This window comes from Manduca sexta, chromosome 7 (assembly GCF_014839805.1).
Source record: "Manduca sexta isolate Smith_Timp_Sample1 chromosome 7, JHU_Msex_v1.0, whole genome shotgun sequence".
Taxonomy (NCBI): Eukaryota; Metazoa; Arthropoda; class Insecta; order Lepidoptera; family Sphingidae; genus Manduca; species Manduca sexta.
This window is the reverse complement of record NC_051121.1, coordinates 10,005,613-10,028,291: the sequence shown is the minus strand read 5'-3', so window position 1 is coordinate 10,028,291 and position 22,679 is coordinate 10,005,613. Positions and strand designations below refer to the sequence as shown.

At 32.9% G+C, this 22,679-nt stretch overlaps 2 protein-coding genes and 1 long non-coding RNA gene across 6 annotated transcripts in view; 2 read left to right on the top strand and 1 right to left on the bottom strand.

Annotated features, from left to right (window-relative positions):
• Positions 1–1,294, top strand: part of LOC115446055 (alpha-N-acetylgalactosaminidase) — an 81,639-nt gene extending 80,345 nt beyond the window's left edge. For all 4 annotated transcript variants that reach the window (XM_030172606.2, XM_030172605.2, XM_030172608.2 and 1 more), the window contains exon 10: positions 488–1,294. In XM_030172606.2, the coding sequence (XP_030028466.1) occupies positions 488–597 (110 nt within the window). In that variant the 3' untranslated portion in view covers positions 598–1,294. The remainder of the gene's footprint in view (positions 1–487) is intronic.
• A 995-nt stretch (positions 1,295–2,289) lies between these two features.
• On the bottom strand, positions 2,290–6,377 carry LOC115446079. The gene is made up of 3 exons (XM_030172635.2): positions 5,077–6,377; positions 3,696–4,387; positions 2,290–2,641 (listed from the first exon to the last, which is right to left on the bottom strand). The coding sequence occupies exons 1-3, from the start codon at positions 6,262–6,264 to the stop codon at positions 2,527–2,529; spliced, it is 1,995 nt and encodes a 664-aa protein (XP_030028495.2). The 5' UTR covers positions 6,265–6,377; the 3' UTR covers positions 2,290–2,526.
• Positions 6,378–13,401: 7,024 nt separating this feature from the next.
• LOC115446073 lies at positions 13,402–21,382 on the top strand. The gene is made up of 2 exons (XR_003938877.2): positions 13,402–13,575; positions 18,042–21,382. It is a non-coding gene; the product is annotated as an uncharacterized LOC115446073 (long non-coding RNA).
• Positions 21,383–22,679: the final 1,297 nt, after the last annotated feature.

Genomic DNA, 22,679 nt, shown 5'->3' with positions numbered 1-22,679 from the left:
ACATTGCTAGTGGTCCTCATACTAGGCACAGCCTGTATTGTAACCTCCATTAAAGTTGAGGTTTAGCTCTTTACCGTTACGAATTAGTATAAAATACTGCTATGTGTCTTAATTAAGTTGAAATGACGTATCAAATAAGAAAAGACAAATTCTAAATAATGCCGTCGTCAAATAAGTCATGGCTTAATGTAAATACAAAGCGTAGGTTTTATCTGAATTAATGTAATGTCATTCGACCCTAAGTTCAAACAAGTCTTCGATAAATAATTTAAATAAATACGTTTTTAATAAAAAAGATAATCATCAACATGCTGTCAATAGTCCACATGGCTAGTAATTAACTGGACGTATAGGTTTATTTATTTATTTATTTAAGGTATTTTTTATGTCTGTAATATTCTTAATCATTTAAAATAATCAATAATGTGATATCATACGTGATTTAAAAAAGTTTATATAACATCTAATACCATATTTCATAATACAGGTGTGGTCATCCTGCGAGCGGATGCGCAACCGAGCTACGCGTACAACGCGATCACATCGCGGACAACGTACGCGCCACTCAACGACGTGTTCAGACTAACTAAGAAATAGCGCCATCTATCAACCGCGCGCCGAAACGACAACTAGCCCAGTCAGTTAGGATCCGCAAGTACAACACACACAGCGCACTGGACGGTCAATATCACTTTACGGATTGACGGTTCGATTGATGCTTTAATTTTTCAATGTATAGTTAGTATTTTAATTTTTATGTATGATAGTGTCTTTTTTTTATTAATGTTTGGAGTAATTCAATCGAGATTAGTTTGTTAACTTATAAACGCTTTGATATGGAAATTTAGAATATTAAATAAAACTGATAATATGAATGTTTTGTTTATAAATGTGATAGGATACGTCTGGGGTTGGCCCCAAAATGGTAGAGAAAATATTTTCTTTAATTTTTCGCTATTTAATACAAAATACATAACAATAGTAGCTTTAAATAATACCCTCATTCAGGACAAACAAGTCTTAATACAAACCATCAGTCCATATTGACCGTTCGCGGGCGCTCTTAGTATATTTCCACTCGAATGGTGTGAAAGAAGTTACCAGCCGGTGCGTATCTCTTGCCCTTAGGTTACATGTTATTTATGTTTCGCTCGCTGCCTGAGTTCATGTGTAACATGCGTGAAGATATGAATATTTTGCCATTACGTTGTACGTAGGATAAGTGTGTACATTTTAGGTGCCTTTAAATGTAAGATTTTTTTGTAGAAAACTCAATAAATAATATTTACAATTATGATTGTTTTATTTTAAATAGATAGTTGGACTACATGCAATGGTGACAATAAAAAAAAATCACGTCGAATTGATAACCTCCTCCTTTTTTTTGAAGTCGGTTAAAAACGAAAATTGTGATTATCAAAGCTACATCTGTGAAATTATATGACAGAACTAGGGTGACAATCCGTTAATTGTTTAAAAACTGATGACATAATGAAGTAACTTAAGGCCATTTAAAAAACCGATTTTATTGTTGAGTAAAATTTTAAATAGACAAGTATTGAAGTATTTCATAAATAAAGCTGAAGCTGACACTTGAGACTTTGTTCTCAGTTGAGTTTCGCGCTCTTACACACAAAAGTCAGCTGTCAAAATCTGTCACATATATTGAAAGTAAAAATGGCGATTTGATTTTATAGTCTCTTTTTGTTTTGTATCCACTATTATTACTCGACATTGGCAAAATCACCGATTGATAAACTGTGACAGCAAATATAAAAGACGAAACACTTCATTTAAAGTGATGTATGGATTTATTAAATAAGAATTATCATAAAATGCCGATTTTATTTTGACAGCGTCTCATCTGATATCGCGCTTGAGAGCGCAACTGAGTGGTATTTATTTATATTGTACGTGAATTGCATGAGTCAATACTTAAATAGTGATTAGAATACATATTGACGGTTGAAAGGCTACTTAACTTATGCGACACAAATTTCATAATATTAATATCAGCCCTGTAATATACTGTCCCACTGTTGGGCACGGGCCTCCTCTACTATTGAGAGGGATTAGGCCTTAGTCCACCACGCTGGCCTAGTGCGGATTGGTAGACTTCACACGCCCTCGAAAATTCCTATAGAGAATTCCTCAGGTATGCAGGTTTCCTCAGGTTTTCCTTCACCGTTAAAGCAAGTGATAATTCACAAAGAAAACACACATGATTTTAGAAAAGTCAGAGGTGTGTGCCCTTGGGATTTGAACCTGCGGACATTCGTCTCGACAGTCCGTTCTACAACCAACTAGGCTATCGCCGCATACATATTTAAACAACAAAATACAAATTTCATACATATTTAAAATCAGCACTTTTTTCTTCTTATTAAGTCAAGTAGCATTAAACCGTGTATATTATCAGACAAAAAAGTGTCAACCACAAACTTATTCCAATTACATTACAATAGCTAATAATTATCGCTACACTAAAATTAATTAACGTTTTATTGACAAAATAAACACGATGAACTAAGAGTTAATATTCTTATAATACAAATCGTTGCTGAGCCTCATGTCGTGGCCGGTGAACTTGAATCCGGACACGGTAGACCCCATGTTCTCTTCCTCTATCATATTCACTCTTCTGAAATGCAGGGAAAAGTTTAGAACACAACGACATTAAACTATATAGTTAGTTATAGACCGGAGATCAGAATCAGAATCTTAATTGATATGTCCGTATGACAAGATGCTGAAGCGTCCTTAGAAATTAATACAAAAATAATATATTTACAGAAAATATGCGAATATTCGCATTAAAAACGTTCAAATTAACGTGCAAAAAATATGAAGTATTTTACATTGGTGTTTTGCTATTTCAAGGTAGATTGAGTAACCATCACATAAGCGCAAATTTTTTGTATGACAATCTTGCTAATGCCCGCTCTATATAATCTTAGAACTCTTTGTTAGAGCATAAAATATCCAACCTACTTATGAACAGATTTCAATATACCAATAGGGTACCGGACTCATTTTTGTTCTTTACTATTATCAAATATTTACATAATATAAATTATAACACAGAAGGAATTATTAAAATCCGGTAAAAAATCAACAAGTTATAAGTGTTTGAATTTCGGTGGAAGGGGTAATTAACAAGAAACAGAAAAGAGACGAAATATCCACATGTGACGTCATCGGGAATTACGACGCGTGCGAAAAAAAGAGACGAAGCGATATCCCCACATCGCGCCCACTTCTGCACGTTACAATATTTTAAATATGAATTACTCGCTCATTTTTTAACCAATTGTTATGCAGTTTTCACAGGAGTGCTTCTTTTTCGTATTATTAACCATTACATATAGAATAACGTACAAAATCAAGCATAGGCCGGTCCCCTATTGCGATAGTGAAAATGGACCAATCAAAATAAACTTCTCGGTGGAGAAAATTTACACCTCGGTGGCATTGTCACATTGCTTTAAGACTTCAGTATCGAGGTCCCGGGTTTTATTTTAGGAATTATAAAGGCTTGTCCATTTTATCACATACTTATTCTACAAAAATATCAAAATCAAACATATTACCCACTAAGATCAAACATATTACTAAGAAATAGACTCTAAATTAAAACCATAAATCAAAATATTCAGCTATAAATGAAATCTCAATTTGGCAGAAATTATATATACCTTTTAGACCTTGGTTTTTCTATGAAAACCTGGGTAGTCATTTCGACATCATCCACCACGTCTTCCCATGGACCCTGCTCGTTCAACATGAAAATAAACTCGTCCAAATCCTTCTTCTCCTCCGAAGACTCACTGTGACAGTCAGATTTAGTGGGTATCACAGTACGAGATCGAACAAAATCTGTTATGAGCCTCTTACTTTCATCTTCCATCTCTTGATCTATGTTCGATAATGTATCTTCAGTAGTATCATCCTGTGATAAAGAAATTTCAACAGCATCTTCGTTATTTTGCATGTCAATATCCTTATTTACTTGTTCAACAGAATCCGATAACAGAGATGCATCATTAATTTCTGATTTAGCATTACTTTTCATCATATTATGTAAACGAATCTTTACTTTTTCTTCTAATTTTTTTATGCCGTAAAGTTCTTTGTAAAATGTGTCCGGATATCGCGCGTTAACAGATTTCGCGAAGTCTTTAGGTATTTTTTTGAACAGCGGTATATTTTTAGACATCCAAAATTTTGTTGGTGTCATTGATTTCTTCAACTTATATTCCTCAAGGAGTGCATTGCTTGCAGGATATGTACCCGATGAGTCAATATTATTATTGTTCCATATTTCTGATGCACCCGTTATCACTCCCGCCTCAATATATTTTATTATTATTACTGCAATACACAATATCTGGAAATAAAAATATGAATTGATAATAAAAAATTCAATCTCAACGACATAGATGTTTTAATTCCTAACACCAAAATAAATTCATAATTAAATATATAATAAGGTGACTTTATCTAGTAGCCAAGATATACAATTGTCAAATATTTGTCCCTAGGAATATTTACCAGCACTAGACGCATTTTATCAACCTAGCACAACACCTCGCACTCTGAACTTTGAAAAGCACTAACAAGTACTAAAGGGAGTGGAGCTTTATTGTCGCTATAAATACCTCAATCAAATCACTCATTAACAGCGAATATAATTAGATTTCTGCTAATGTGCCGTTTATAAATTCAATTGAAATTCATCGTAGACTACGTAATTGTTATGACTCGACATCCGATTGCTATACATAACTTCATCTCTCAGAAACCTTAATTGCTTAATTGGTTAATTGTATAACGACTTTAAAGGGTTAGAATTTATGTAAGTTAGCATTACTGACTAAAACAACGGAAATGTTATATAAATACAGTATCGTCCATCTTTAGGTCAAGCTATTACGTCAAACTGATAAAGGCAATACTGTTGCTATACAATGTACGTTTCTAAGAACAATGACCCAAGGCAAATGAACTAAACACATGATTTATTATATATATACAAACACAGTAGACGAAACAAATTCAAATCAGCAGTCCGCTCACTTCGAAAGATGGCAAATGATTGACGGTATTTTTGAAATCAGGTACAGAGCAGCAGAAGGTATATCCTTCACTGGGGTTATCTGGATGCCACGTCAACCATGAGAAGTTACTCCTCAACGTCCTACAAATATCTTCGCAGAAGAACAACTCTCTTGCCTCATCGGGAGTGTAGTACGGATTATTTATCCCTACATAAGCAATGCCACGTTGGGTACAAGGCTCGTAAACAACTTTATAATAATATTGAGGTACTGGGATCACTGGATTGTTGTTCTCGTCCGTGTCTAGGTAGATATCAATCCTCGCACCGTACTGATTGAAGAGTTGCGTGACGCCCAGTGTGCCAGTGTAAATTATAGTATCGTAACCAGCCGAATGCACGTGATTCCTTAGGTCTACTTCCAACGTATTCCAATTTCCACCGTTGAATCCTGTCCATTGAGGAGCGCAATTCACGTAATGAAACGTCGCTCGTTCTCCAAAAGCAAACACAAAGTCTGTTTTAGCTGCCAAGTGGCCACGAGATAGACTCTCTGTCTTCGTGACATAGTTATCAATCATAGTGCCGACTAATTGCGCCACAGAAGCTCTTAATCCCCGCGGCGAGAATAACGTTTCCACTGGCGTAAAACCATATATATTTTCAGCTATGAAAAATGGACGCTCAACTCGAGTTTGATAGAAAGCGTTGTAAGGTTTTTGAGTATATTTAGAATAGACGGCATTGAGTCTGGATTCGTCGAAGCAGGATTCGTACACTGGATAGAATTCGTTTTGTACCGTATAACCAACTTCGAAGATTTTGTTTCCCTCAAAGCATGTTCTGTTAGTTCGTCTGCTGGTGTGACGTGGTGCCTCCTGACAAGTGAAGGCGGAAAATCTTGCAGGAGCATTGAGCCACTCATCATTTCTGAACATTTCGTCACCTACGCAAGTTATAGTTGCAGTTGTAACAACCCTATTTGCGTTTGCATGTCGTATGAGCTCCGATCCCTCGCAGCTTATAGTTAATGTTTCTCCATAATTCAATTCAACACCACCGAAGTTATCCGTAGGTTCCAACAATCTTCCATTCCTTATGATTATAGGGAGTGGTTCTCGAAAATGTGTTCGCGAATGTAACCTGCATTGTGGTCTCGGATGGATGTTTAAGGTGCACAAAATTAATAGCATTATTCGTTGGATCATTGTTTTTTTTTTTGGATTTTACGTATGTTTTTGTATATTTTTACACCATAATTTTAATTTAGATGACTAACCAAATGACTAACTCTGACAAACCAAATTGACAAACTGACAAATAATATAAATAATAGATTATAAATCTAGATCAACAGACCTATTTAAAAACTTAACATTATATTATGAACGTATAGTTAGTTACTTGTGAAGTGATGAAGTCCTAACTGAAGTCTGATAAACATATGCTGTACCCAATGTTGCAGAATTATATTTCGAAAGACTCTGATTGACTTGGAAAAGAGCTAAGTATATATAATTATTCCTTTACTTTGGTATGACCGCTATTCTATATCGTTTTGTGCTCAAAGCTTTCTGGAGACCTGAAGACTGGAGTCTTAATCGTCTACACTTTTCCTAAAGATCATAATACCTAAAATTATTGAAATATCCATGTTTTTACAAGTAGTGGAGTTAAATTTTAGTAACACTTTTCCGCCCTTCCCGTTCCTTTTTAACAAACAATAACGTTTTTGATATCTTACAATATTATAGGCTATGCTTATCTTCTTATACAACAAAATCATGATAATAATTTCATTACACAAATTCTAAATACGTAAAATAAGTCTTTATAAAAATATAGACAAATAAATATTGATGTGAACTGTGATGTTATTATTATATATCTACATATTATGATAAAAAGGTAATTATACTGTTAGAAAACGCAATCTGAAGGCTTAAAAGAAAGCGTAAATAAAAAAAAACAAATCACTAAAATTTTATTTTTACTTTATCTTGGAGAGGCAAAGGGTTCTAGCCCATACAGCCTAGTTAGTACATTGGTTAATAAATAACGGAGTTTGAGCCAACAAACATTTAATAAAATTGACTCAATTGGGACTTTGCACAAACTACGCGTAAATGACAAATACTATTTGTTCGTGCTGGTTTAAATACGTCCATCAAATACGTCAATATGAAGAATTGAGGAAGAATGTGTATGTGTGTGTGGAGCTCTTTTTTCGTTGAATTTGTTAGTATATAGTCCATTGAAATGTTACATTTTTTAGGCCATACCTTGCGTTTTTTAGAGGACGCAATTTTATTTTTTTGAAGTGTAGGAGGGGTCAGTGTAAAGCTAAAGCCAAGTTTGTGGGGTCGCCACCCTTGTCTCACGGCCGCCATCTTGAAAATAGGCGTTGAAATGGTTTTTACGATGTATCTCTAAAACTATTTATCTGATAAAAAAAAAAATTTAAACATTTTTGGTTGCAAATTAAATTCTCTACAACTTTGGTTCAGCAACTTTTTGTCGTAGAACTATAAATAAAAAAGTTATAAGCGAAAATGTTAAGAAATTCAATGTTAACCAATGTCCATTACAACGTCATCAGAACGTGTGTTTATAGATTCATAATACTTTTTTTTGTACTCTCATTACGTACAACACAAACCCGCGGTTGTCGGCTTGTACGCGAATTACTTGGATCCTGAATCGCTTTGGCACAGATGAAGCAATTGTTCACAAAATCAATGTCTGGCTCTGGAGCTTCTGAAACTGACGATAAACTACTGGAGCTGCTGCTGCGACGACGAACAACATTATCGGTTCGATTGTACACGTAATAACAATAACACGCAATATGTACAGTAACTTCCGAAACAGTTCGTAAAAATTGTTCATTAACCTCATCATCTTTTGCTACAGCTCGCTCTATTAAAGTTTTTACACCTTTTGCCTTCACAATTCTTATTTTATTTTCACCTAAAGGTTTTTTACAAATAAAACAATCACTCATAATGGAATAATTAAAAATCAAAATACTAATTAAAAATAAGTAGTTGTCACTAAAGTTAAAATCGTGTCTAAAATCATTCGAAATCGTCTTCACAATTAAAAACAGAATAAAATACATCCGCACGTACAGAAATATGTAGCACAACTAAAAGATATAAGTTGAACGATAACTTCAACACAATATTATCAGCTCTAAAATTCATTATTCTTACAATAAGAGGTTAGAAATAATAATAATAATAGCAGGCAGATGTTCTTTTGTTCCCTAATGGTCCCTTGGGTATTTGGGTATTAATGAGAGTACAAAAAAAAGTATTATGAACCTTATAAACACACGTTCTGATGACGTTGCAATGGACATTGCTTAACATTGAATTTCTTAACATTTTCGCTTATAACTTTTTATTTATAGTTCTACGACAAAAATTTTACTGGACCAAAGTTGTAGAGAATTTAATTTGCAACAAAAATGTTTATATATTTTTTTTGGCAGATAAATAGTTTAAGAGATACATTGTAAAAACTATTTCAACCCCTATTTTCAAGATGGCGGCCGTGGGACAAGTATGACGACCCCACAAACTTGGTTTTAGCTTTACACTGACCCCCCCTACACTTAAAAAAAATAAAATTGCGTCCTCTAAAAAACGCAACCCCAAATGTAACTTTTCAATGGACTAATACTCGTATAGCATAACTATACTTTTTGGATAATTAATTATCCTATGTGGTCACCTGACAGGCGCAAAAACAAGTCCTTGGCTATTGAAGAATATTGAACCCTGGGTAACCCGACATCTTATTAGTTCATCACGCAAGAAACATCATATAATGAATTAAAAAACTAATGTAAAAAATTCGCATGTATTGTTATTTAAGGTGCTTCCCCCAGTAAAACGGAGCTGGTCGTATATTTAGAAGCTATTTAGTCAATATTTATAAAAAATATAGCAAAAAACATTAAACATCATGTTTCTACAACATGTCATGTCAATTTTGATAGTTTAATATTTTATAAAGCGGACATTGTATCATTCATTTTACTAAAAAAATGACACTAAAATTAATGATTCCGTACATATCTAAAAATACATCATTTTAATTTTCAATCAACACTATTAAATAAATAATTTAATAATGAATATTTTGGAAGTTAAAATTTTCAATAAGACCTAACATTGATTATTTATTTAAATTATCTGTAAATCTGCACATTCCCGCTGTAACTCGTGCGCCAAAAATGTATGGAACGAAGGCCCTTTCCACGGAGGAGAAACTTAATTTTACGACCCACCGCCGAACTGCCATCTACAGAAGTAGAGGACAGAGGAATCTAGTACCGTGAAAATCATATTCTCCAAACCGTTGCAAACGATCTCCAACCTGAGTTCCAAACCTAAGATAATTGCAGGTGACGAAATTTAAAGATAAGATATGTAAAAAATGTTTTTGAACTCCTTCCACTAACTTATATAAGTAACTCGTCTATATTCTTGAGCAGGACTGCACAGACCTGATGCTTAGTTAGAGGCCTACGTTAGATAGAAATATAACGCCATTATCAACTCTATTACACGTCCATACTTTCACGTATTCCAATTTACACAAGTAATCACAATTGAACACGTTCTAAGCATTATGTACTTTATTAACACCTTATCTTGATTTTAAACATTTATATGTTATGTAGTCGAAGTCTATCTTATCTAAACTATATTTTGCTTCAAATACCGAGTTCATTAAGGTGCATTAAAAATATGAATAATTTAAATAAAGCATCAATCTTAGATATTTCAGACATGGCTTCGGCCTTATAATTCAAGAATATTACAGACATGGCTCCGGCCTTTCAATTGTAATAAAGAAGACGTATAAAAGAAGACAGACTAGGCTGTATGGCTGAGAGCCTTTGCTTTCTCCTTAAGGAGTAAATCAAACCAAAAAAAAAATCAATGTTGGGTCCATTTGAAAATTTTAAACTACCAAAATTATTCCTTATTAAATTGGCTTTTTAATCTTGTTGGTTGCGTATTAAAATTATGTATACTTTAGAATGCGATGTCCATTAAGATCATATGCGGTGTAAAAGTCCCACTTCGCAATTTCCCAATACAAACAGTAGTTTAGGTTAATCCAAGCCATGTTCTAGTTGTATATCATTCATCCCTAACAATTTAGCATTTAATCAATTTTTTTAACATCCAAAAATTACAAATTTACATAATATTTTTTTAAAATAAAACAAACACGCATCACGCCTTTATCCCCTAAGGAGTAGCCAGAATTGTAACAAGGGCACAAATTTTTTCGACATCATAGGATATTAGAAAGGATTAGTATATAATAAGGCGTCCGATATCCTATACTTACTTTAGGTCCAGATAACAATGATTCCATAAGGTGTATAATAGCATAACAAATTGCTCATTTTCATAAATGTACCATACATCACAAATACGAATTTAAATTAAAAAGAAAAGCTTTGGTTTTGTCAACATTCGTCATTTTTATTAAAACATCGAGATTCTAAAGTCATTATCAGTCATGGAATGAGAAATTTGCTGTCTATTTATAATATATTCCTAGTACTGAAAAGGCCACAACATTTATTTGAAAAATATATTTAGTAACTTTATGTAAGAACTAGTGTAAGACTTTAATTAATATTATTATCTACCAATAAATTAGCATGCCGTGAAGTCGGTGAAACTTGTAACTGTTGTTCTTGCAAATAAATAAATAAAAATCAATATAAATCAATTTCGTCATTTTGACGATAGAAATTCGTATTTCCACAGACAATATTCTTATAATATAGTTGGGTTCTATATTGTAAGTTTTCATTCTAGCTTTGTAGTAAACCATTTTATATAATAACACCATGACAAAGATTCAATTTCTAACAGCCACATAACTTATTATGTAAAACTATAGATACGTAATAAATTATGTTTATATAATAAGAAATAATCTTAAGACGATTAATCAACTAACAATAGGCGAATAAACAAAACACTGAATACCTTTTCATGGTAACGGACTATTCATCATCATCATCATCAGCCCGTTGCAGTCCACTGCTAGACATAGGTCTGTCCCAAGGTACGCCATACCAGCGTGACTGTTATTATATTCATTTATTTATAGATATAATTCTCTTTATTTTTAAATCTCTTTTTACATGTTTATACTAGTGATGTAACGAATGTCATTTTTTGAACATTCGCGAATGCGAATGCGAATATCTGCTACCGACATTCGCGAATGCGAATGCGAATATTTAGTTTTTGTTCAAATTTGGCGCCAATTTTCTATGATGATTATCTAAATTTTATTATTATCTAAGATGATAATTATTTAAACATTAAAAAGTTATGTAAAGACTGATAAAAAAATTATAGAAGATATTGTTTTTGTTTCTTTCAATTGCTTTTAATTTCTTAGTTGCTATTGTGTTACAAGTTCTATGGGGAATTACATTTTTAAGCTTTATTAAAGTAAACGAAATAATTTTGTTTATTTTTAAAGTTTAATATTCCTCTACTCAAGTTTAAATACTAACTTAAAAACATGGTAAATATAGTTAATTAATTGGTATGTTTTAAGAAAGAGAGGTATTTTTCTTTGAGAATCTATAATTTTTGTTTGTTTGTTTAGACTATATTTATAGTTTATTGTAGAAGTATATTGTTTTAGTTTAGATTTTGATTTTATTAACCTACTATTACACACACAGTATTACGAATATTATCTCGGAAGGGGTATGCAGAGGCGCAACCAGGGCACCCACTTTTCGCCAAGTGTGTTCCGTCTAATAATGTGACAGGGGCGAGCCTATCGCTATGTCGGGCACAAATTTCACACTCCGGGCTGATACTGAGCAGAAAAATTCAAATATCACTTTGCCCGATCCGGGATTCGAACCCAGGACCTTAGAGCGCTGCCGTACCGCACATGCAGTAGAACTATGCCACCGAGGCAGTCTACTATTATCTTCAAATATTTTTTTTCAGATATTGACATTCGCAAAACATTCGCAGAAATTTTGCGAATGCGAATGCGAATATCCAAAAATATGCGAATATTCGCGAATGCGAATGCGAATGCGAATATTCGTTACATCACTAGTTTATACATATCTTTAATACAAAAACAATGCATATAAAAATATTAAAAAATGAATCACCCTCCGCTAGCGAAGCTCAAGACCCAAACAACACAAGCCACTCATTTATTGATATTATCACTATAGTTATAATTATAAATAAACACGTGCTACATATTTAATATCATTAAGACTATCGCTGGACTAATAAGTACAGGACAATACAGATAACACCTTATCTTCAATCCCATGGCTCCAAATACCAAACTATGTGTTTCGTTCTCTAAAAATACTAAGCGATAAAGGGGACGGTATGGCCGGCGTCCCGGAATTCCAATGATTACGAACTGGACGAATCATTGGTAAACATGCGGTGTTCCGTACATATTGGTTTTAAAAGCCAGCATAAATTTGTCGACTGACATTAATTATCTCTTGTCAGTCTGTTTTACCGGTGCAGTGGGTTACTATGCTGCTGTAAAAAAAAAAACATTTGTAAGTGAGATATTTCATTAATGGTCAAATATAATATTATATTTTGTTTTTTACATGTACGCACTTACGTACTTATTTGTGAGATGAGAAATTCCTAATGTGATCTAGACAAATCCCTTTAAAAATAGAAGTACAATTTTAAAACAATAAATAACCCGACCGTTGTTTGGTCTTTCATATATAAGAGTCCGCCTCGGTAGGTACCACCGCAATGTTCATTTCTGCCGCTAAGCAGCAGTGCGTAGACACTGTTGTGTTCCGGTTTAAAAGGCATTGTAGCCAGTGTAACTAATTGTCATAATAAGACTTAACATCTCATGTCTTAGGATGGCGAGTGCAGTAGAATACCAAACACACGATGTATACGATTAAAATAGGATAAACAGAAACAAACTTGTCTGAATTGCATCAGGACACATACTTTCGAGTATCGTACAGTCTATACATATTAAAAAAAAAGTTTTGTGTCTGTCTGTATGTTATCGATTTTCTCAAAATCTACTAAACGGATTTTTATGAAAATTGGCATGGAGATAGTTTAGGACCCTGGGAAGGTTATAGGCCACTTTCTATCCTGGGAAAATATATAGCGGGAATTTTATCCCGGAATATTCCTTTACGCGGACGAAACTGCGAGCAAAAGCTATTTGAGAATATGAATTTGTATATTGTTATCTTGTCTGTATTCTGTTTTCTGTCTTTATTAGTAAATAAATAAGATGCGGAAATTTAAATAGAAACGGTCCACGCGCGCCAAGGGATCTCCAAGATACGTATTTAGGCCGCTCATTAACAAAGTGACACTACCCTAACCGCCGGCCAGCGAGTCGCACGTTGTCTTTATGTGTTTTTATAAACAGTATGTGATCACTATTGTTGTTTTGGATAACATCTGACGGACATGTCTCGAGTGAAGGTAAAATCATTCTCACATAGTCTGACGAATATTTAGAAAGAATTATTTAATTAGAATATTATTAACATCTATTGCGGTAGAATTAAGGCTAATCGATGAAATTAGTTTAACCTAAAACTGTTATAATTATTTACTTTCCCATATAATTATTGAATGGATAATTGAATTGTGTGTTAATAGCTTAAATCATTTACTTTTTAATGGATAAAGTAATTAATGTTAGTGTCGGGTAATTTCATAATGCAAGTTAGATCTTCCCGCGCGAGAAACTAATAGTCACGTAATTATGGAAAACATTCAATAATGTATTAATAACTAGCTTTTGTTCGCGGCTTTGCCCACGAGAAGGAGATCCTGGGATAAAAGTCCCGCTAAAAAATATCCGATTTAATTATATTTATGGCTCCCTATTTTGGTCATAGTGGCTTCCACATAAAAGGTAGATATAGACTGTCGCGGACACTTATTAAGAACTATTTAAAACAATCCTCACGATGTTTTCCTTCACGGTTGAAGCAAGCGATAATTCACAAAGTATACCCACATAGCTTTAGAAGAGACAAACGCGTCTGAACCTGCGGACATTCGTCTAGGCAATCCGTATCCTCCCAACTAGGCTATCGCTGCTTCATTCATAACAATAAAATATTTTCTTAATTGCTTTCTTATATCTTGGATAACGATAAATATAAATATAAATTTATTGTCGGTGGGTCTGTGTGGGTCCACCACATTGTCTATTTCTACCACCAAGAAGCCTGCATACACTATTTTGTGCAAGTTTGAAGGACTTATATATATATTAATAACAAACATTATTATTATTTTTACCGCTGTACTAATATATAAATTTGTATGCTGTGGTCTCCTATAATTGAAGAGGCACGTCACATTTCTAATTGTACAAATGCTACAACATTGTATTTATTATATGCCGTGTATTCTTCGTTGGACGTCCTTAAATAAATAAATAGACACTGCAACCACTGTAACTGGCCTTATGAGTCAACATTTCATTTCTCAAGGTGACGAGTGAGATGGAGTGTCATGTAGATGTAATTCAAAGTTCTGTACTGCCGTGCTAAGCGCAAAAGCGGTATATCAGGGAAACTTTATTTCGAGATAATCGAAGTTCTGTAAATATAGTTTTATAGATTTGTATGTAAAACTGAGATAGACAAACTCTTTTAAGGTTTTTTAAAAAGTTCTAAACGAGATACCGCTATTTAGCTATTGGATGGGTATTTCTTTAAGCTGACGAGATAAAAATCAAGATTTTGATTTTATTTGTTATACTGCTTTTGAGCCTGGCAGGGCAGTATATGGTAATACTGTTTATGGGCAGTCGTATCGCTTACCATCATGCGATCGGCATGCTTGTGTCGTCATTAAATGCAAAAAAACAATGTCACTTTGAAACTTTTCCTTAATATTTTTTTATATGCTCAGTTGTAACATGCATTCTAATAAGTAGTGGGTATAGGTCTCTCGTACAAAAGGTAAGATTCAACTTGTGTTATACCTACCAACGCCCGTACAACTTTTGCACATTAAATACTATTTATCTATTAGTTTTATTATCTTTAACAATCTACAGAGCTATCTATCGATCTATGTAACTAAATGTAATAATGATGTTAATTTGAATTTATTTCTGACTTAAATATAATCAGTAAACGTTATCATTTTTTTTATTCTTGACGTGAGGTCACGGGCAAAATAATAACCGTTACAAATGTAATATATGAAATAATAATCGATATTTAACGAATGGGTAGAAAAGACAATTATGAAAACGCAAAAACCGAGATTACTCTATATGCGATAAGGGTCATTATCACATTCCAACTAAATAATATAATAAAAATACATTTCCGTGTCGATACAGTAGAAACCGGTTATAACGACTCCGGTTATAGCGACGCACCGGTTATAACGACTAATTATTAACGACTCTTTAAATAAATGCATATAAAATGCGTATTGTATATAGCGACTATCGGATATAGCGTCCGGATTCGGTGATCCCTTCCATGTCGCTATAACCGGTTTTCACTGTATTTTTATTTATATTGATTTCGTGACTATTCGACACTAACCCCCTTATTCAAAGAAACGTTATTTATCTAAGGACGGAGCATTGTTGTGATAACAAGTCTGTTTCTCAGTGCTGACGGCATGGCAGCCTTCGCAGTGCGTTGACATATGACCGTTGTGATTGGCTAATATTGAGATACCACTTTAGTCTAATTGGCTGTCAGATAAACAAAGCTGAACAAATAGCAAGCTGTCAGATAAACAAAGCTGAGAATCAGACTTGTTATCGCAGCAATGCTCCGTCCTTAGATAAATAACGTTTATGGATAAGGGGGAAGACTATAATTTCATGCTATATATTATATCGCCATTGGACTAAGGCATTGTCCATTTATTAAGGTGTAAATAACGCCGTAGATGTACAAAATGTATTGTAGGATAAGTATTATACAAGATTTGAGTTTTGACTATATAAGCTTGTATTAAATTAGATAGAAAAAACTCGCCAAGTATTTAATGCCAGGTCTGCCTCTAAGCAGTAACAACAGGATTCATTTTGAATGATAAAGTATCTATAATTTTAATTATGACTTATAACATTAGGTAATTGCGCACATTATCCTGAGACGGTGGATTGGAATCTTGTAATACACTAGTAATTATACTTGTAGTACCTTTCAAACTAAGACTAGTGGAACTATAATAATATACATGTTACAGTTAAACCCCAGCGGCGATAATCTAGTTGGTTGTGGAACAGACTGCCGAGACGAATGTCCGCAGGTTCAAATCCCAAGGGCACACACCTCTGACTTTTCTAAAAATTATGTGTGTATTATTTGTGAATTATCGCTTGCTTTAACGGTGAAGGAAAACATCATGAGGAAACCTGCATACCTGAGAAGTTCTCTATAGGAATTTCGAGGGTGTGTGAAGTCTACCAATTCGCACTAGGTCAGTGTGGTGGACTAAGACCTAATCCCTCTCAGCAGTAGAGGAGGCCAACAGTGGGACAGTATATACTTAATACAGGGCTGATATTAATAAAGTTAAAACCTGTTCTCAGGTTATTTTCGATAACATAAATAGAAAAATACTTATAGTATAAAGAACAATATAATACAAGCCTGACTTCCCAAAATAACTAGAACTCTGACCCTAGAAGTGATTTGACATCAAATTTCCATACGTTTAAATACCTCGTCATAATGGCTTCTTTGTCTATGCACTAGTGTGTCAATCAAATTTGAACTTTCATCTCTGTTGTTTAAAGACAATATTTATTAAAATAATATACACGATATTCATAGTACACTCCTACTATCAATAATAAGCATAGTGCCCTGGCAACAAACATTTTCAATGAGTAAATTACCGCCATTTTCAATAAACGTTTTTCGAACTAATTCAAAAATAGACCAATCACAAGAAAGTTTGTGTTGGTGTGCGTGCGTGTGTATTTATTTATGTCACAAATTCTCATATTTTATTTATATTTACACCCAGTTTAAATAATGCAGTAAATAATCTGAATATGAAATATTACCGTCTAAAGCACATGTAACATTCAATGAAAGGAAACATAAAAGATCAGCACAAAGGGCCTAATTTGTTGTAAATTTGCTTAACAACACAAAATGACTCACGTATTCCGTGCAATCATTCGTAAACTGTCGCTCAGTAGGAAATACGAGAATCGCAATACCCACTACATTTTGTTTTTATTACTTTTATTTATTAATGAATTCAAATATGGAATGTTTTATTTGAAGCACATCATGTGCAGTTTTATTGACTCTTAATTTTTAAGTTATTTCTATTGTAATAAATTTATATTACTAAATTGCAAGTATTTTAATTGTTGATGCTTGTGCAATAATATTTTTTTTGACATTACAATTAAAAGGCTGAGAATTTTGCATAGAATATTATTTTTAATCAATAAAATATTTTTTTTATTTCTTGCTAAAAACAACAAAACATAGAAATCAAATTTAAATTAAGAATTAGAAGGAACCAATTTGAATTTGGAAAAATTCAAAGAATTTGATATAATTAAGAACACTGATAAATGATTTTGTACTGGGATTATAATATAACTTTAGACTGGCTCGGTGGCTCAGTTGTAATTCAGTACAACTGCAGTCGTCAAATAGAGTATTGTAATTAATTACACGCTATCACCCATTTTATCCCCGAAAGGGTTTATTGTGTGTATTATCCACCCTGTGTATTCTGTCCCATGATGAGATACGGGAGACCCTATCGCCATATCACAAATACCAAACTCCGTACTGATACTGACTCGAAAACCTATCCCAACCCGAGGATGGTACCCGAGACTGCACTGCTTTACCAACACAACTACGCCACTAAGACGGTAGCTGTATACAATTATTATTTATCGATTTATATTTTTTTTATTCCAGATAATATTCGCGATACTCGCATTGTTAGTACTAATTGGTGCGAGCGGTTTTGTGTTACCGTCACACACGGACACCGTCCAAGGCCTGCGCAAACAGACCGAACAGCCTCCACGCCACTCTGAAGACTATAGGAGATATAACTTCATCATCACTACCTACTTATAGCACAAACTATGAATAAGGCGCCGCGTCAAGTGGACTAGAAACGCATTGAATCTCATTTTATTTGCTCCGTGATAATGGATTTACCAATAGGCCGTGTAGGCCACGGCTTAGGGAAGGTATAGTTGCAACGAAGAACCTTTTTAGCTCTATCATATACAAGTATAAAATGTGAATGATGTTTCGGCTCGGAGCGCCGCTTTGAACACAGTTTCATAGTTATTGTATTAATGAGACAAAATTTAATGTAAACAAAGAATGTACCTTCTTTTCTATATTCTTTTATTCAGGTCAATTACATTAAATACTACATTAGGGATGATTAAAAAGGTTATTAGCTTACATTTTATTGTTACCTTCTCTAAATAAGGTATAGTCAGGAGACTCAATTCCGTCTAGGGGACGTATGAGTTTTTTTGAAATTACGGACGTTCTAATTGACAGGAGAGCATTGATAGCTGTATAGGTAAATAGGGGATCTTTTGATTTTAACTATACTGTTTAATGTCTTTGTTTTGGCTTTTTATCTATATAGCCATCGATATATATGTACTACGTACTAGATTTGGCGTCCCGGACATTCACTGTGTTCAACTTAATTGAACTGCAATCCATTTAACCTGACTCGTATGGTCAATATTGACAGCTTATTGTGTACGGAGTGGCGCTAATAATATAAGAACTCGTATCTAAGTGCCTGGATGTGAATAAAAAATATTAGCCAAATTAGTAAAATTATTTGTAGTTCAAGTGAATAAATAGATTATAACAGTGACGTTTTGTTGCCATTTTAGTTCAGATTTTAAACAAATATTTTATATGGACGTGCGTCTATAGAATATAAGTCAATGTATATGGCAATCAAAGTTGTCCTCCAATTGATTACGCCTGAAATTTCAAAAAGATAGTTCCCATATTTAAACGGAATAGAACTTCCTGACTGTATATCCAACTATTTAATATGCAAATAGATTTACTCTTTATACATGACATGTGAATGTATTATTTACTGCAATCATTTGCCGTTTCGTAGAAGTTACGAGTGTACACAGTGAATTATTGTTAACAAGTTATACTGTATGCTCTTTATTGTGATAAATATCTAACGCATTACTAATAAATAAATATAATGTGTTTCGATAACATTGAAATAATACTATTTTACGGAATTAAGGCGGTTTTTTATATTATATTTTTGTCAGATTTTTCTCCCGATGTTTCGAAGACTTTGACCAAAGAGAATTATAATATATATAGACTTTGACAATCCTCTTTGGACAGTCTGCCCGACTGTAAAGGCCATAAACAAACCGTGATGAAATCCGTAAAATAGTTTTATTTCAATGTCTAATACTCGCGTAAAGATAAGAAATCATTTTTAAAGAAATTGTATAGACTGGAATCTCGATGTATTAATGTGTTAATGACGATATATTTAGTAAATTTTCTTAATAATATCTAAAATAAAAGAGGTTATCCATTAACAACTAAAATGAGATGTAATTTCTATCGCCTTTGTCTAAATGAAACAATATCCTTAATGTATTTCAGCCTTCTTTTCTCTTCTACAGCACAAGAAATTGCTAAAGATACAACTGTGGAAAGTGATACAGCGACTGTGCGGCCAATATCTCTTTTTATAGTTCTATATACATTAAATTTATCTATAGGCCGCATGATTACTTTATCTCTTTCACTTTCCGTATGAGTATTTACTTTAAAGCCAGGTAGAAAGTCGACTTTCTTTATATTATATAGTGGTATGTCGATGGTCCAGTAACTGTATTTCTATTAAAACTTTTAATATATTATATAATAACTATTAATTCACTTATTATAAAATTAATTTTATTAATTTTATAATAAGTGAATTAAAAGTTTTTTAACTTTATTTTATTAATGTTATAACATGTGAATCTAGAGTGGAACTTAGACGCGCATTAAAGTTTTATTATAATTGTTAACTTTTCGTATAAGGGATTATTGAAATTAACACTAACCAAAGAGTTCTAAGATTATATAGAGCGGACATTGGAAAGATTTACATACAAAGTAATTGCGCTCATGCGACGGTTATCAGTCTACCGCGGAACAGCAAATCACCTATGTAAAATTATTAATATTTTTGCGCATTTTAACATACTTTCCGTAAATATATTATTTTTGTATTAATATTTAAGGACGCTGTGATATCTTGTCAAACGGACATTTCAAATAAGACAACGATTTATTATCAATTGGTAATTACTTTGGCGCACTTTGGTCCAGATGTTCGGTCTATAACTAACTGTACTGTTTAATGTGTTTGACATGAAAGAATTTCTTTGTCATCATCATCATCATCAGCCCGTTGCAGTCCACTGCTGGACATAGGCCTCTCAAAAGGTACGTCACAGAGCCCGGTCTGCTGCTTTATGCATCCAGTCGTTGCCGGCTCGAAAGAATTTCTTTATAACTGCCACGAACATAAATTCTTTTTTAAATTTACCTTACTTGTAAAGGTTATCGATGATATTATTTATCTATTTCTAATTTGTATTCACAAGATAAGATTAGCAAGAAAACTTGCAGAAGTCATTCCATTCATTCATTTTTTATTTGCACAGTAACTTTTAATATTATAAAAAATTATTAAAGATCACATTGTCTCCTAAGGGGCGCCAAAGAATTTCTTGCACACGGGCGGCACATGAGCTAAAGCCGCCTCTGGTTCCGTTATCTAGGCACTGATTACTACCAAACCCATTTAATTCAAATGTTAATAAACAAAAAAGCACTTCAATAACAATCATTTACAAACTTTTTTTAATGGGTTTTGGCAGTAACCAGTACCTACATAACTTAACTTTAAAATGTGAATATCACTCCTTTTTCAGATTCGATACTTAGGAGCCATCGAAGTATTACTTCAAGTAATTTCTAGACTTAATTTAACAATGTTTTAAGAATTTCAATTGACGAAACAAGGGTAGAAGTTTCTTCCTTACATACAAATACTAAGGCGTAAAACGTAAAAAAACGTTTGGTCCTACATACCTTTAGATTTATGATGCTTTATGTTAGTATTTATCTACTATGTATTAAAATATTTATTGTTGTATGACATTGTTATTTGATTAAGATTTTACCAAACATATAAAATGGAATTATTTTTGAAAAATATAAACAAATTATAAATGTTATGCTTTTAATTTCAGTACCTTTTGAATTATTTTATGTCTTAATATAACGATGATTTTTTGTATATTTCAGTATTTATTAAACCAAAAAAGTAATAGTATATTTTTCGCCACAGGAGTAATAAATAACAACGACTTGTTAGTCTTAATTAATAAGTACTTACATGAGACCATTTACTTTTTTCCATAAATAAATTTATTCATTACTATATAATTTATTTTATATTATTGCTATTCAACTTCATCGTTAATAAATGTTTTATCCTTGAAACATACTCACGCCTTTATCCCCAAAGGATGGGCAGAGGCCTAACTAATGCTTCCATGAGGTAATTAATGATTATTAATTTACGTTTATACGTGCTTATGAGCGGTGCTTAATTGAAAAAACGTTAATATTACTTACCTCCATTAATTAAAATAGATGGTTCGATTTTCAAATTGCACAAATTAACTAATGATTAGAAAATAATAATTAAGAATATGATTCATCTAGTCATATATAAATTAGGTAAATCCAAAACCCACCTCAGATTGGAAATAACGAGCAAACGATTTGTAGCAAAAACGTAGCAATTACTGCGAAATCATGGTATTTTATAAGGTAAGTCATATTTTGTTATTTTTTGCCCTGATCCTAAGTTATTTGCTCTAGCTCACACAAGTCGTTTTGCACAGTAATTATTTCTTTTCCATTTTAATCTACTCCCTTTTCGATATCAGCTCTGTCTATATTTCATTTGAACTCCCCCCCCCCCTCCCCGGTGATCACGAAAGCTGCAGGGTCTTTGCAACGTCGAGAGAAAATTAAAATATAAAACCCGCTATACAATCCGAAAAATAGTTTAATTTTAATATCTAACATTCGCGTAAACATAAGAAATCATTAATCATAATTTTATTGTTTGTATTTCAGGTAATCCTAGCATTCCTAATAGCATCTGCTACTGGAGTAACAATAAATCTACCGAACACTAAAGATTATTACACTGTATATCCGGAAGTGATAGAGATAAACGAAAGGACGGAAAAATATATTGAAGTGATATCAGAAATGGATCCTAATATGGTCCCAAATAAAGAAGATAATGTTGTGCGCGTAGATTTAGAGAAAATAATCCAAATGTTACTTAAAAATATAGAAAAAGTAAACATCACTACTCAAGAAGTGAAAAGCATAACGAAGTTTATAAAACGATTGTTATTAATGTATTTAAAACAATAGTATTATTATTAGTTAAAATTGCTCGTATACTTAATTAACTTATTATAATTATATTTTGTACAAATATATGTT

Excerpts from the sequence above, each read along its gene's own strand:
- LOC115446079 (XM_030172635.2), bottom strand. The coding sequence starts at position 6,264 with ATGATCCAACGAATAATGCTATTAATTTTGTGCACCTTAAACATCCAT. Across the intron at positions 4,388-5,076 it reads ATCATTTGCCATCTTTCGAA|ATATTGTGTATTGCAGTAAT; the intron begins GTGAGCGGACTG and ends TTTTATTTCCAG. Across the intron at positions 2,642-3,695 it reads GAAAAACCAAGGTCTAAAAG|AAGAGTGAATATGATAGAGG; the intron begins GTATATATAATT and ends CCTGCATTTCAG.